The 12,950-nt window shown below is 41.9% G+C and overlaps 1 protein-coding gene and 1 long non-coding RNA gene across 18 annotated transcripts in view; one reads left to right on the top strand and one right to left on the bottom strand.

Annotated features, from left to right (window-relative positions):
• LOC103277633 (uncharacterized) overlaps positions 1-12,950 on the top strand; it is a 60,013-nt gene that overhangs the window by 11,924 nt on the left and 35,139 nt on the right. For 10 of the 11 annotated variants that reach the window (XR_010003913.1, XR_001729874.2, XR_505568.3 and 7 more), the window contains 3 exons: positions 4,616-4,767; positions 7,342-7,452; positions 8,685-8,817. This is a non-coding gene — a long non-coding RNA (uncharacterized LOC103277633). Of the gene's footprint in view, positions 1-1,542; positions 1,735-4,615; positions 4,768-7,341; positions 7,453-8,684; positions 8,818-12,950 lie in introns of all 11 variants that reach the window. The other variant, XR_010003910.1, reaches the window with a different exon arrangement.
• The window catches only part of pde4a (phosphodiesterase 4A), a 588,039-nt gene continuing 583,213 nt past the window's right edge, over positions 8,125-12,950 (bottom strand). For all 7 annotated transcript variants that reach the window (XM_062974138.1, XM_062974137.1, XM_062974139.1 and 4 more), the window contains one exon: positions 8,125-12,293. In XM_062974138.1, coding sequence (XP_062830208.1) covers positions 11,931-12,293 — 363 coding nt within the window. In that variant the 3' untranslated portion in view covers positions 8,125-11,930. The remainder of the gene's footprint in view (positions 12,294-12,950) is intronic.

Genomic DNA, 12,950 nt, shown 5'->3' with positions numbered 1-12,950 from the left:
TCTTGGGCAATCTCTTGTAAGGAAGCTTCTTTCCCTACAGAGTGCATTAACAGTGCTAACTCATGAGTATTTAGCTAGAAGTCAGTTCCATTGAGTTTAAATAGGCTGTGCTTCCTGAGTGTGCGCTTATAGGATTGCAGTCTCATTTGTATAACTCACCATGTAACACACTGTAAGAAAATACAATTACATTGCAGTGGTTTGAGTGTTGAAGCACTGCAAAAATGGAAAAACTGTGAAGAAAAACATGAGAAAACTGCTGCAAATTCATCATAGAAGCACACTGGATGGCCTAGAAATGCCTAGAGAAGTGTTTAGTCTAGGAATTTCCAGGTCCTCCAGCCAAACACTATGGCCGAGGTTTATTATAGAGTCACCCTGAGGAACCTAGAGATTCCTAGGGAGAATATAATCAAATCTGCAAAAGTGAAACCTGTAAATGAGTTGTTTAAACATCCAACAGATGGCAGTAGGGGTCCAGTTCAGGGGAACCAGATGTTACTCTCTTCCCAGTCCAGGAGTTAGGAGAAAAGATTTAGTTGTAAGGCTAGGATGGACAACACAGGAAACTCAACATGTTTATTCCCACATTTCCCATGATTTCTGTCCACCGTCCACACTTGTTTGGCTGGTGAAAATTTTAGTCCAAAATCAGAGGCCACATTATCTACACCTCTTCTTCTGAGATCTTATTGAACTCTCCAACTTCCAAGATATTGGAAAAACAAGTGTGACTCTTAAGGATCCATTGATTTTTTTTTTGTTATCCTTAGTTCAACATAGAGAGCCCTGGGGATGGACAGGTCATAGCACTTCCAGTCAAAAGGTTTGGTGGAAATATTCTACCTTTCACATCCAAATGGATTTACAGAGAAAAGAAAACATTGAGACATAGTGAATTCATATCAGAAAACAACGATTCCCCCCTCAACAACAATGCAATCCTCAAAAACACTAAAATCCCATGAATGAGGCATAGTAATGCAGGTTGAGCATCCCTTTCCCAAAACTCTTCAAAATCCAAAATTGTTCATGTGGGTCCCTGAGATAGTTACCTCTTTGCTTTTTAAAGGTTCAGTGTATCCAAACTTTGTTTTATACAAGACATTATTGAAAATATTATATGAGATGACCTTCAAGCTAAAGTATAAGGTATATACAAAATGTAAATGCATTCAGTGTTTAGCCATGGCTCCCATCTCTTAGAATTCGCAAAGTATATTTATATGCAAATAGAGGTATTTCAAAATTGAAAACACTTCTGTTTCCAAGCATTTCAGATAAGGGAGACTCATACCATAAGACAATCTATATATCTGAGCACCCACAGTGACATTTCCATTAATTTCAAGTTTGTGTCAATTAATATGGCAGGGATAAGAAGGTTGCAATTTTGCAGATGTTGAACTTCATCTCCCATCATCCCTTACCTACCAGCAGCTACAATCTCTTAAGTACCGATGGGAGCCGCAGTCCAATAACAACCAGAGGACATCATGATTGCTACCCTGATTTTTTTTTTTTTTTTTTTTTTGGTGACAGGAGCAACCGGAGTTGCTTCTGGAGTTAGAGAATTGGCAGTCTGCAAGGACGTTGCCCAGGGGACGCCCGGATGTTTTTGATGTTTTACCATCCTTGTGGGAGGCTTCTCTCATGTCCCCCATGGAGCTGGAGCTGATAGAGGGAGCTCATCCACGCTCTCCCTGGGTGGGATTCGAACCTGGCAGCTTTCAGGTCAGCAACCCAACCTTCAAGTCACAAGGCTTTTATCCCCTTGGCCACCTTGATAATAAACGTTCTCATTTGAAAGGCATTTGTTACAAAGACAGTACAGCAGGTGAGGAAATCTATTGGCCATCTATTGGGAGTGCTTTGATGGTGCGTTCATGCATGGCAGAAGATTGGACTGGATGACTCTTGTGGTCTCTTACAGTTCTATGTTTCTTTGAAAATGAGATTGGAACTAGTTCAACCCAGCATTTTAAATTCAGCTTTTTCAGGAACCAGGTTCTTCTCCAGTAGCTGGGTTTTGCATATAACCAGGGAGTGGCAATATAGATACAGCTGCCAAGGACAGCATGAAAAGGAAGTGACTATGGATCTACAGTGGGGGAAGAAAGTATTTCGTCTGATACCAATTGTACAAGTTCTCCCACTTTAAAAGATGAAAGAAACTTGTAATTGACATCATAGATAGACCTCAACTATGAGAGACAACATGAGAAAACACATCCAGAAAATCACGTCTGATTTTTCACCAATGTATTTGCAATTTATGGTGGAAAATAAGTTTTGGTCCATAACAAAAGTTCATCTTAATACTTCGTTATATATCCTTTATTGGCAATGACAGAGGTCAAATGTTTTCAGTAAGTCCTCACAAAGTTGGCACATACTCTCTGGTATTTTGGCCCATTCCTCCATGCAGATCTCCTCAAGAGTAGTGATGTTTTGGGGGCTGTCACTGGGCAACACGGACTTTCAACTCCCTCCAAAGGTTTTCTATAGGGTTGAGATCTGGAGACTGGCTAGGCCACTCCAGGACCTTGAAATGCTTCTTATGGAGCCACTCCTTCGTTGCCCTGGCGGTGTGCTTGGGATCTGTCATGCTGAAAGACGCAGCCACGTTTCATCTTCAGTGCCCTTGCTGATGGAAGGAGGTTTGCACTCAAAATCTCGCGATACATGGCCCCATTCATTCTTTCATGCATACGGATCAGTCGCCCTGGTCCCTTTGCAGAGAAACAGCCCCAAAGCATGATGTTGCCACCCCCATGCTTCACAGTAGGTATGGTGTTCTTTGAATGCAACTCAGCATTCTTTCTCCTCCAAACATGAGTTGCTTTTCTGCCAAACAGTTCTACTTTGGTTTCATCTGACCATATGACATTCTCCCAATACTCTTCTGGATCATCCAAATGCTCTCTAGCAAACTTCAGTCGGGCCTGGACCTGTACTGGCTTAAGCAGGGGGACATGTCTGGCAGTACAGGATATGAGTTCCTGGTAGCGTAGTGTGTTACTGATGGTAGACTTTGTGACATTGGTCCCAGAAGTCTGCAGGTCATTCACTAAGTCGCTCGTGTGGTTCTGGGATTTTTGCTCACCGTTCTGGTGATCATTTTGACCCCATGCGGTAAGATCTTGCATGGAGCCCCAGATCAAGGGAGATTATCAGTGGTCTTGAATCTCTTCCATTTTCTAATTATTGCTCCCACAGTTGATTTCTTCACACCAAGCTGCTTGCCTATTGCAGATTCAGTCTTCCCCGTCTGGTGCAGGGCTACAATTTTGTTTCTGGTGTCCTTCGACAGCTCTTTGGTCTTCACCATAATGAAGTTTGGAGTGTGACTGCTTGAGGTTGTGGACAGGTGTCTTTTATACTGATAACAAGTTCAAATAGGTGCCATTACTACAGGTAATGATTGGAGAACAGAGGAGCCTCTTAAAGGAGAACTTACAGGTCTGTGAGACCCAGAAATTTTGCTTGTTTGTAGGTGACCAAATATTTATTTTCCGCCATAATTTGCAAATAAATTTGAAAAATCAGACAATGTGATTTTCTGGATGTGTTTTCTCATGTTGTTTCTCATAGTTGAGGTCTATCTATGATGTCAATTACAGGCCTCTCTCATTTTTTTAAGTGGGAGAACTTGTACAATTGGTATGTAAATACTTTTTTCCCCACTGTATGTTGCACACTTTTTTAACAGATGAGTTTTTAACAGCTCTTCCCCTCCCTCAGATGCTCATAGTAAAGTCTGGCCCCATGCTCCCAAAACTGGCATCACTGGGAGATTGTTGTTAATAATATTTGTTATTTATCTCTTCTTTTGATTTGTTTTGTTGTCCATTATGGCACTGAATGTTTGCAACTGTTGTTCTGGAAACCACCCTGTGTCCCCTTGGGGAGATAGGATGGGTTACAAATAAAGCTATTATTATTTTATTATGACACAGCAAACAAAATAGATATGCTGGATTTCATATCTATTATTAGATATCTATCTATTATTATTATTATTATTATTATTATTATTATTATTTATTGTAGTTTAGCTTGTATGGTGGAGAGGGTTGGGTGAGGTAGCTGGATTTTCATCCCACAGTACTTCACAGAGCTGTAGTATGATGTGAGTAGAATAGCAAAAAACCATTCAGCCAGGAGCCCAACTGCCTTGGTTCACTCCTGCCTCCTTTTCAGTTTTCTTCCTGAGGAGGCTAAAGTTATGAATGTTGAGGTTGAATCAGGTAAGATCAGGGAACTCTACTGACATGCACAAATATCTCAAACTGCCCATTATGTGTATTAGTAAAAAGGACCTGGAAGTTCAGAGTTCCAAAATGTTAGCAGTAGTGCTAACACATTAATTTAAATAGGTTCTGCAATCCAATTTATTAACCCCAAAATGCTAACAGTTTAAGTCATTAATACTTTGACTAAATAATTCAGCTTTATCACATAAAATTGGTAAAATGACAACAAGTATATGTAACAAGAAATTCTGAATTAGCACCCTTTGGCATTTTAACTATTAAATTATTCCAAATTTATTGCTGAAAGTTTGATGAATTAGGGCAATAAATTAATTTTAATGAATTGTTTGTACTCTTAGGTGGTCAACATTGCTGCCTTTGCTATTTGGTTCTTCTATCAAACTCCTGAGAGAAAGCAGTGTTGGGATCAAATACTATGCCAAAGGCTATTGAAAACCAGTAATTATGTTACATTGCCCAGCAGCAGCTGTTGGGATGTGGATTTTTCCAGGTGAGTTTTTTTAAATCATGTAATTATCTTGCCTCATTCACAGAATTTTATAGGGAGTGGATCGAGATGGTGGTGCCCTTGATATGTTGCCCTCCTGTCTTTCTGCATTGCTGTCCCAGTTTTTTTTTTGTATATTTCCTTATCAGAAGGGAAGGAAAAGATGGAATACAGCTGCCCTTCACATTTGCTGGCTTTGGATCACAAGACCCCTATAGAAATTTAAAAACCCACAAATAAAAAAACCCATATTATTATACTATGTAACAAAAGTTGGTTTTTTTTCCCGTTTTAAAATGTCATTCCTGTTTAATTGTGTGGTACTTACTTTGAAAGTAGTTGTTATACTCCAGAAACTTCATTTTTGTGGCTGCCACAAACTATGTTTAATTGGTTGAGACTCTTATCAGATATTGAAAAACTATAGCAAAATGTGCTGTAGGATCTCCCGCAAAACCAGTTTTGTAGTCTAATAAACCTTTTCCGTGCTTTTGTGATAGAGCCAATTAGGAAATGACATTATAAAAATCATGTTACATAGTGGGTTTTTTTTTTTACCTGAGAGAACACCTCCGTCCTTTATAGTGGTCAACTTCTGCTGGAAGCTCGTTGTAGAGCCACACACTTACAAATGCCTGGAGAAATGTTCTGTCAAGGGATCTCTAGGCCCTCCAGTGGAGTGTTTCTCAAAATATGCTCCAGGTGTTTTGGACTTCAGCACCCAGAAACCCAAGCCATCTTACCAGCTTTTAAGAATTTTGGGAGCTGAAGTCCAAAACATTTGGAGGAGCATAGTTTGAGAAACTCTGCTCAAGTGCAATCCTATGGTATAAGTTAACCATAAAATTATGCTGGAGGACCTAGAGATTTCAAGGCAGAACATCTTAGTCAAATCTATGAATAATAAAAGTTGTAGAAATGAAATCCCCAAGAACTTGAGAGCTGAATACAGGCAAGGTGGCATTTTCTCATCTGGGCAAGCAGATTCAGGACTTGAAAAGAATGGCCATGTTGGCTGTGACATTTCAGGACTTGTGGTCCGAAAAAGCCCTAACTTCCCTCAGTTTTGTATTAGATGTGGCCATTTAGGCAAAGACATGGTAATCTTTGCCTAAATCCCACTGTCAAATGATTCCAAACATCAGGAATTTCTTCCTAATGTTTGGGTGGAACCTTTTTTACTGCAATTTGGCTCTGTTGTTGTATGTCCTAGCTTATTCCCTTCTCAGTGGGACATTCTTTCAAATATTTATGCACTGTCCTCTCACAGGCTTGTCTTCTCCAAGCTAAACATTCCAGTTCCCCCAGCCACTCCTTATTTCACACCTTTTACCATTTTGGTCACTTTTTGGACACATTCCAACTTGCAAATAACCTTCTTGAATTGCAGTCCCCAGAAGTGGACACAGTACTTCCAAGTGAGGTCTGACCAAAGCAGAATAGAGTGGGACTATGACTTCTCTCAATCTAGAGTAGACAGTACGCTCCTTCCTAGGCAGTCTAGAATCACATTGGCTTTTTTAAGCATCTGAATCACGCGATTGATGTTCAGCTTGTAGCCTACCAAGACTCATCATTTCCTTTCAGATACATGGTTTTCAAAGCAGGTGCATTTTTTCAAAGCAGGTGCATTGCATTTTCTACCTAAATGAAGTGCCTTACATTTCTCCCTGTTGAAATTCATTTTTTGGGCATTGTGTACTCTGTTAAGGTTATTTTGGGTTCTGATCCTGTTCTCTGGGGTATTAGCTATTGCTCCCAATTTGGTGCCCTCCGCAAAGGTGGACTTCTTGCTTTGAATTATCAGTCTTCAACTATGCTGAACCACAACAATATAGCGCTGCCTTTGAAAAAGACGAAGAGCCTTCAAACGGTTACAGAATGCCCTCTAGTCATGAGGGGACACTGGATGAGCTGGCTTACTTTGCAGTTAGCTCTGTGGTTGTGGGTTAGCATCCAGGCATGAGAAGTCAAGCTGCTACATCTTGATGTCTCTGACTGTCCCAAACAAGATCTCTTAGATAATGCTTATGTGTAACAAGCTCCTGAACCAGAATTCTGGAGACCGAGCTCTGCCATGGGTTCCTTCACTGTGAAGAAAAGTGATTTATCAAAAGCCCTATGAGTGGCCTAAATACTCTAGAAGCATCAGATCCCTTCTGATCTTGGAAGTTAGGCAGGTTCAATCCTGGTGGGTAGTAAATCTGCTTGCATAGAAGATCATTAGGGAATACCAGGCACTGTAGATTATATTTCAGAGGAAGGAACTGGCAAAAACACTTTTGAGTATTGCTTAAGAAAACCCTATGGAATTCAAGGGATCACAACAAGTTACCAGATGAGTTGAAGGCACATGCATGCAGGCTTGACTGTGGCAGTTTCCAAGGAAGAGATGAAGCATCCAATTATTTTTTGCATTCTCTACTAGTTGTATGATTAATAATTGTGTGATTAATGCTTCTATCATTAGGATTTGAATTATAGCACTAACTTTGTTTACATTCTGGCTTGTGACTGATGTTTGTAGCTAGGAGAGGTGGGGAAAGGTACTAAATGCTTTACATTCATTTAATGCAGGATGCTGGTGGCAAAACTACTTTAGGTTTTAGTGCAAAGGAGTCTTCCAAAATACTGAGCCATGCCCTCCAAAACGTTGGGTCCCATGCTGAGAAAATGGCAGGATATAAGGTAAGTGTGTAGTGAAGGCATCTTTAAGGGAAGTGCAATGTGCACTCACGAGAAAGGGACTATTTTGCTTGTCAGGATGAGAATGGAAACAGCACGGACAAGTTAAAGTTGCTCTATGAATCCTTGGTCTTCCTTGGCTTGGGAAGAAATCTTGAGGGCTCCTGGGATCCCCTTTGGGTCTTAGGAAAAGATGTAGCAGTGATGTTTCGAAGCGTCATGCTCTGTGTTACTGTCCCCATAGTTATGTTCCCAAGGAAAGGCTAAATAGGCAGCAGGTGTGCTGACCTAGATCAACAATCCAGCTCTAGCACTTCTCATATCTACCAGCAATAGTTTTTGTATAGAGCTAATGTCTCTAAGTTGTTTGTTCCAAACCAGGCCATACTAGATTACTTTACATTACAATGGAAACAGGTCATAACTACTGTTGTTTGGAAAATCCTTCTTCCCTGCTATATTTACCATGGAAAACACAGGGAAGCCCGAAGTGGGTGGTGGCAGGTGATGTTATTACATCTGGAAATGAAACACTTTGGTGCTCTGGCCTCATTAGACCACTGCACTTTGATCTTCTGTTTGCCATCTGTGGAAAAGGGAAAGCCTTGCCTTTTTCTCCCCTGATCCTCCCCATCACCCCACGTTACCCAGGTTTTCAGACAAGCCAGGCCAATGTCACAGGCACAGAGAAGCCCTTCCTCCTGGTTTATTGTGAGCTTGGCTGCTGAAAGGTTTTGGTAACATTTGAGAGAGAACACCAGAACAGCTGATCAACAACACCGCAAGGAAAAGAAATGACAACTCTACATTTTCCAATGTGTGTCTATATTACACCATAAATACACAGACAGGAGAAACTGGGTTAGGGTAGGGTGCGTGTGTGTGTGTGTGTATGTGTTGCAGAGCTCTCAAGGAGAGAATGCAGCTAGAGAATCTCCCAGAGACCTCATGGCTCTCCATGGATGCTCCCCAACACAGTGACACCCCATTACCTGCTCCCCAGCAAGTGTTGGGGCAGAGGAAGGGCTGCGGGAGAGGGAGGGTATTGTTTGTAAGATTGTTTTGCTCTTTAGAATAATTTACAATCTTCTTATTCACAATTATGTACAGTCCAAACCCGACCCAATAAACTCATGGAACAGAAATGCATACAAAAATAAAAGCTATACAGAAATCAAGGAAGAAAGAGGTTCTCTTTCTTATTTTTTCTTTTTTGTATGTTTTTTTCTCTTCAGTTGAGGCTCCAAGAAAGAAAAGTGGAAAAATACAAAGGAAATGGCTACAGTACTGTGTTCAGAAATGGCCATGTTCTCCTTGGGTTGGAGAAGGAGATAACCTTATATTGGCTTTCCAGCAGAGACTGGCAAGGTAGGAAGAGTAACAGCAGTCGCAAATAGGCCACCACAGGGTTTAGCCAACATGCAGAGCTACTCTGCACAGCTGGATCTCTAGCGAGACCATGAACCTGAGCCAATGGTGTTCAAGTTCACCCTAACAGGTGGTGGTGGTGACAAAAGTGGCTGCAGTACAACCCCCATTGCCGTTTTCCCTGCTGCCTGGCTACAATCACTCCGACCAAGCTTTGGGCTTGGAAAAAAGTCCTGAAAAGTTGTGCAGTTACCTTTCTGGACTTATGTGCTGGAGAGACTGCCGGCCAAGCAGAAGCCAATGTAAAGTGGGGTGGTTCTGTATGGAATGGAAACTTTGCAAAAGAGGATTAGTTGGCTTTGGTTCAAAAGCTCAGCATCATTAATGGGAATGGCAAGGAGACCTCCTTTGTTATTGCTTCGCCTTATGCATGAAAAGGGGAGGAATTTGGACGGGCTCTGTAAGACAGGATGGGAGAGAGGCCTCAGGCTTGGCCTTTTTGCCCTTTGCCTGGGAGAGAAGTTGTGCCCTTGGCCATTTGTCTTGCCTCACAGTTCAAGAAACCAGACTCTTGCAACACCCACTTGCTTTGAAACTCCTTTCTTCTCCCTTGCAGCAAACCAACAATACAGTGAGGACAGGCCCTCCAAGCAGTGTGAGGACCTGGGTGAGAGATTCATGAGCAAGCAGGCCAATGATTATATCATAGCCTCCTTCCCATCCCGATGGGATAGAGGCACAGGATGAAGGAGATGCCTTGGCCGTTTGTCTCCTGTGGTCCTTTACACTGGTTTTCCAAGTACTACTTCGCCATAGAGGGAAAAACTCAAAGGAGTAGGTCCATCTAGGAGTTGGGCCAAGGCATTTTGGATAGAAAGATTATTTTCCTTCCCTCTCCCAGCTTTGATACCAGGACGACAATGGTAAGAGGGTTAGTAACAAATCAAGCTCTACTTGCTGATTAAGGCAAAGAATAGAAGCAGCCTGAAAATATCAGCCAAGATCCCAGAGATCCCAGAGGGGGTGAGGGGAGAGTAAAACCATGTTTTTTCTCCTTCTACCATACCCACTGCTCTCTGGTGAAGGTGCTGGATTGCAGCAGGGTGACAGGTCCTGCTTTGGTGGGTGGATAACTGTTTTATAAGAGCAGGCAGCTCAGGTGAGGTGCCCAAGGTGATTCAGTAAATGTGATTCTGACCTTCCCTATCATTACTTGACTTCCTGGACATGTTTGTTTCCTCCCAAACCAATTTTAAGGGGTTAAAATCAACAACTGGCTTATGCCATAATAATAGGGCATTGATGGTAGGGTGTTCTGGGCACATGAAAAACATTCACTCCCCACCCACATGGCTGGCTGTCAGGATTTCTAGGAAGTAGACTATCTAAGGTGGGCTCTGAAACCAAAAGCATCCGAACTCTTGAACTAAGAAAAAAGACCCACCCACAGCTAACGTCACAAATAAAAAATCTGTGTTCCAGCCACATTACATTACATTGCACAGAAATAAAGACTCAGGCCTCCTTTGCGTAGAACCTGCTTTTTTCAGATCCTCTTGAAATATTCCTGTGCTTGGTGGCACATGCAAAAAGGTCTATGTGTCTGTGAGTGATTAAATACGCCTACTTTTCCTAGTTGACAAACCTGTAAAGAGCATGAGGAAATTGATGGAATAGTACACCCTGGAGATTTATCAGCTAGCAAATTTGTTAGTTAACCTTTTTGACCACCATACCTGGAAACAGCCAATGAGTGCTAAAACAATTAATCTTCTACCCCCCCCCCCCCACCACTTGGTTTGGGAAGACCCCAGAACTACTCTCTGTTTGCTGATCCACTTCCCCTGCTGGGAGAGGAACACCTGCACCTGAGGTCCCCAATAGAGCTGTCTGAGCAAAATGGCCAGTTTCAACCCTGGCTGTATTGCCTTGGTGTGTGTGTGTGCATGACTATGTCCATGTGCAAAATAATGAGCAGAGGAAGACTTATTAGCTATTAAGATAGAATGTTTTGCTTATCTGATGTCTTGTTCCCTTTTTGTTTAAAAGTAAGTATCTTCTCCCATTTGCTGCTGGAAGAATTTTATGGCGTCACAGACTTTAAAACGGAGATTAAAAAATCTCCCTGCCCGCAAACTATATCAAACCCCAGAACAAAACTGGAAAAAGGCAAGGTTGTTTCTTCTTATCAGTCCATAGTAAAATCAAACTTATATAAACTCATGAAAATAAATTACTACTTGTTTTAAAAATAACACAAAAATAAAAAAAATCAATCTCCAATTCTTCCTAGTTATTGAACACCCTGTTTTCCACCTAAGATTATGCTGTAACGGGCAAAGAAAAATAAATTGATGTATTTGATGTCTTCCAAAGGCCGTTTGACTTCAGTTCCATCCCCCTGGTTAGCACTGCTAGTGGTCAAGAAAGATGGGAGTTGTAGTCTAGCAACCTCTGCAGGAGTAAGGCTTTGTCACCTTTGGAATAAAGGCATCAATCAATGAATCAAATCAAGAAGGCTTGTTTGGGGTCAGGGACTCCATATGACCACAGGGATTTACATGGTTGCCTAGAGTTTGGAGTCAAAGTCCAGCAGTGACTTTGCTTTACTAAAAATGGCTTTAAATACTAAAAAAAAAATCCACTTGCTTTGCCTCTGCCACTGCTACATACATGCCACATATCAACAGCACCTTCCTCCTTCAGTTCTCAACTTTACCAGTTTTTCTGTGGAGGCTGTTTAAAAACAGAAATTAGCAAAATAAAACAATAATTTAGAAAACACCAAGAACCACTACCCAAGGAACAAACAAAAAGCTAAAGAAAAGTATGTTTCCTCTGGAGTGCTTGGGCCGGTCGCTGCAGCAGAAGGTTGCTGCTCCCTGCTGGGCCAACCTGGTTCTACAGTTGCTGTGTGTATTTCCCCCACTCCCCACCCTGCTTTTTTATTGTTGATTTTCTTTTTATAAAAAATACAATAAAAATAAAAAATGCTTTTTTTGTTTTGTTTTTTTATCCCCACCCCTCCCTGTGAAAACTTTCTCTCTGTGTGTGGCTGTGTGTATGTATGTGGTTTTGTTTTTTCCTCCTTTTCCATTGTCCCTTCCCTACAGTCATGATGCGCCGGGAGATGTGTCATCCGTCAGTCTGTCCTGCCCTTCTAGGGACTCGTGTGGGTGTTCCTCAGCAGCGGTGTAATAGCTGTTGTCCTCATCGCCAGGACTGCTGCAGTCTTTGTCGGACTGCTCCGAGTCCTCGCCCTCCTCCTCCAGTGTCAGTTCAAACTGGAATTTCTCCAGGCAGGCCTCATCGTCTTTTTCTGCATCGTCTGGAGGTGGGGAAGGGCTCTGGGGGATCATACTGTGGTACCAGTCCCTGTTGTCCTCAAGGGTGTCCAAAATGTCTTGTGCGTCGGGGTGAACCAGGTCCGCCCAGGTCTCCCACAGTGGGTGCACGATGTAGTCAATGAATCCCACCTGAAGCATAGTTGTGGGTGGGAAAAAGACCATTAGCAAAGAAAAAGACAGTGGGGCTAACCAAAAAATCAGTTCCAGAAGACTCAGCTAAGTGATATTTATGAAGGCAGCCACTGGCTCCCACAAAGACACATTTTTGTATGTGTTTCTCTGAAGACTTTGTCAGGGGCAGCTCTGCAAGAAGGTACAGAGCAGCAAAGGCAAAGGTTGAGAAGAATCAGGAAGGGGTTTGTAACCCATTTAGCCCGCGACTGACATCAGGTGTGATGGAGGTTGCTCTCTCACAGCCAGGGCTGAAGAAAGATCCAAGTACAGTAGAGTCTCACTAATCCAAGCCTCGCTTATCCAAGCCTCTGGATAATCCAAGCCATTTTTGTAGTCAATGTTTCCAATATATCGTGATATTTTGGTGCTAAATTTGTAAATACAGTAATTACAACATAACATTACTGCGTATTGAACTACTTTTTCTGTCAAATTTGTTGTATAACATGAAGTTTTGGTGCTTAATTTGTAAAATCATAACCTAATTTGATGTTTAATAGGCTTTTCCTTGATCAGTCCTTATAATCCAAGATATTCGCTTATCCAAGCTCCTGCCGGCCCGATTAGCTTGGATTAGTGAGACTCTACTGTACCAAATTGGACATAGTAGGG

The sequence above is a fragment of the Anolis carolinensis genome, chromosome 2, assembly GCF_035594765.1.
Source record: "Anolis carolinensis isolate JA03-04 chromosome 2, rAnoCar3.1.pri, whole genome shotgun sequence".
Classification (NCBI taxonomy): Eukaryota; Metazoa; Chordata; class Lepidosauria; order Squamata; family Dactyloidae; genus Anolis; species Anolis carolinensis.
The sequence above is the reverse complement of the archived record's forward strand: the minus strand, read 5'-3'. Positions and strand labels throughout refer to the sequence as shown.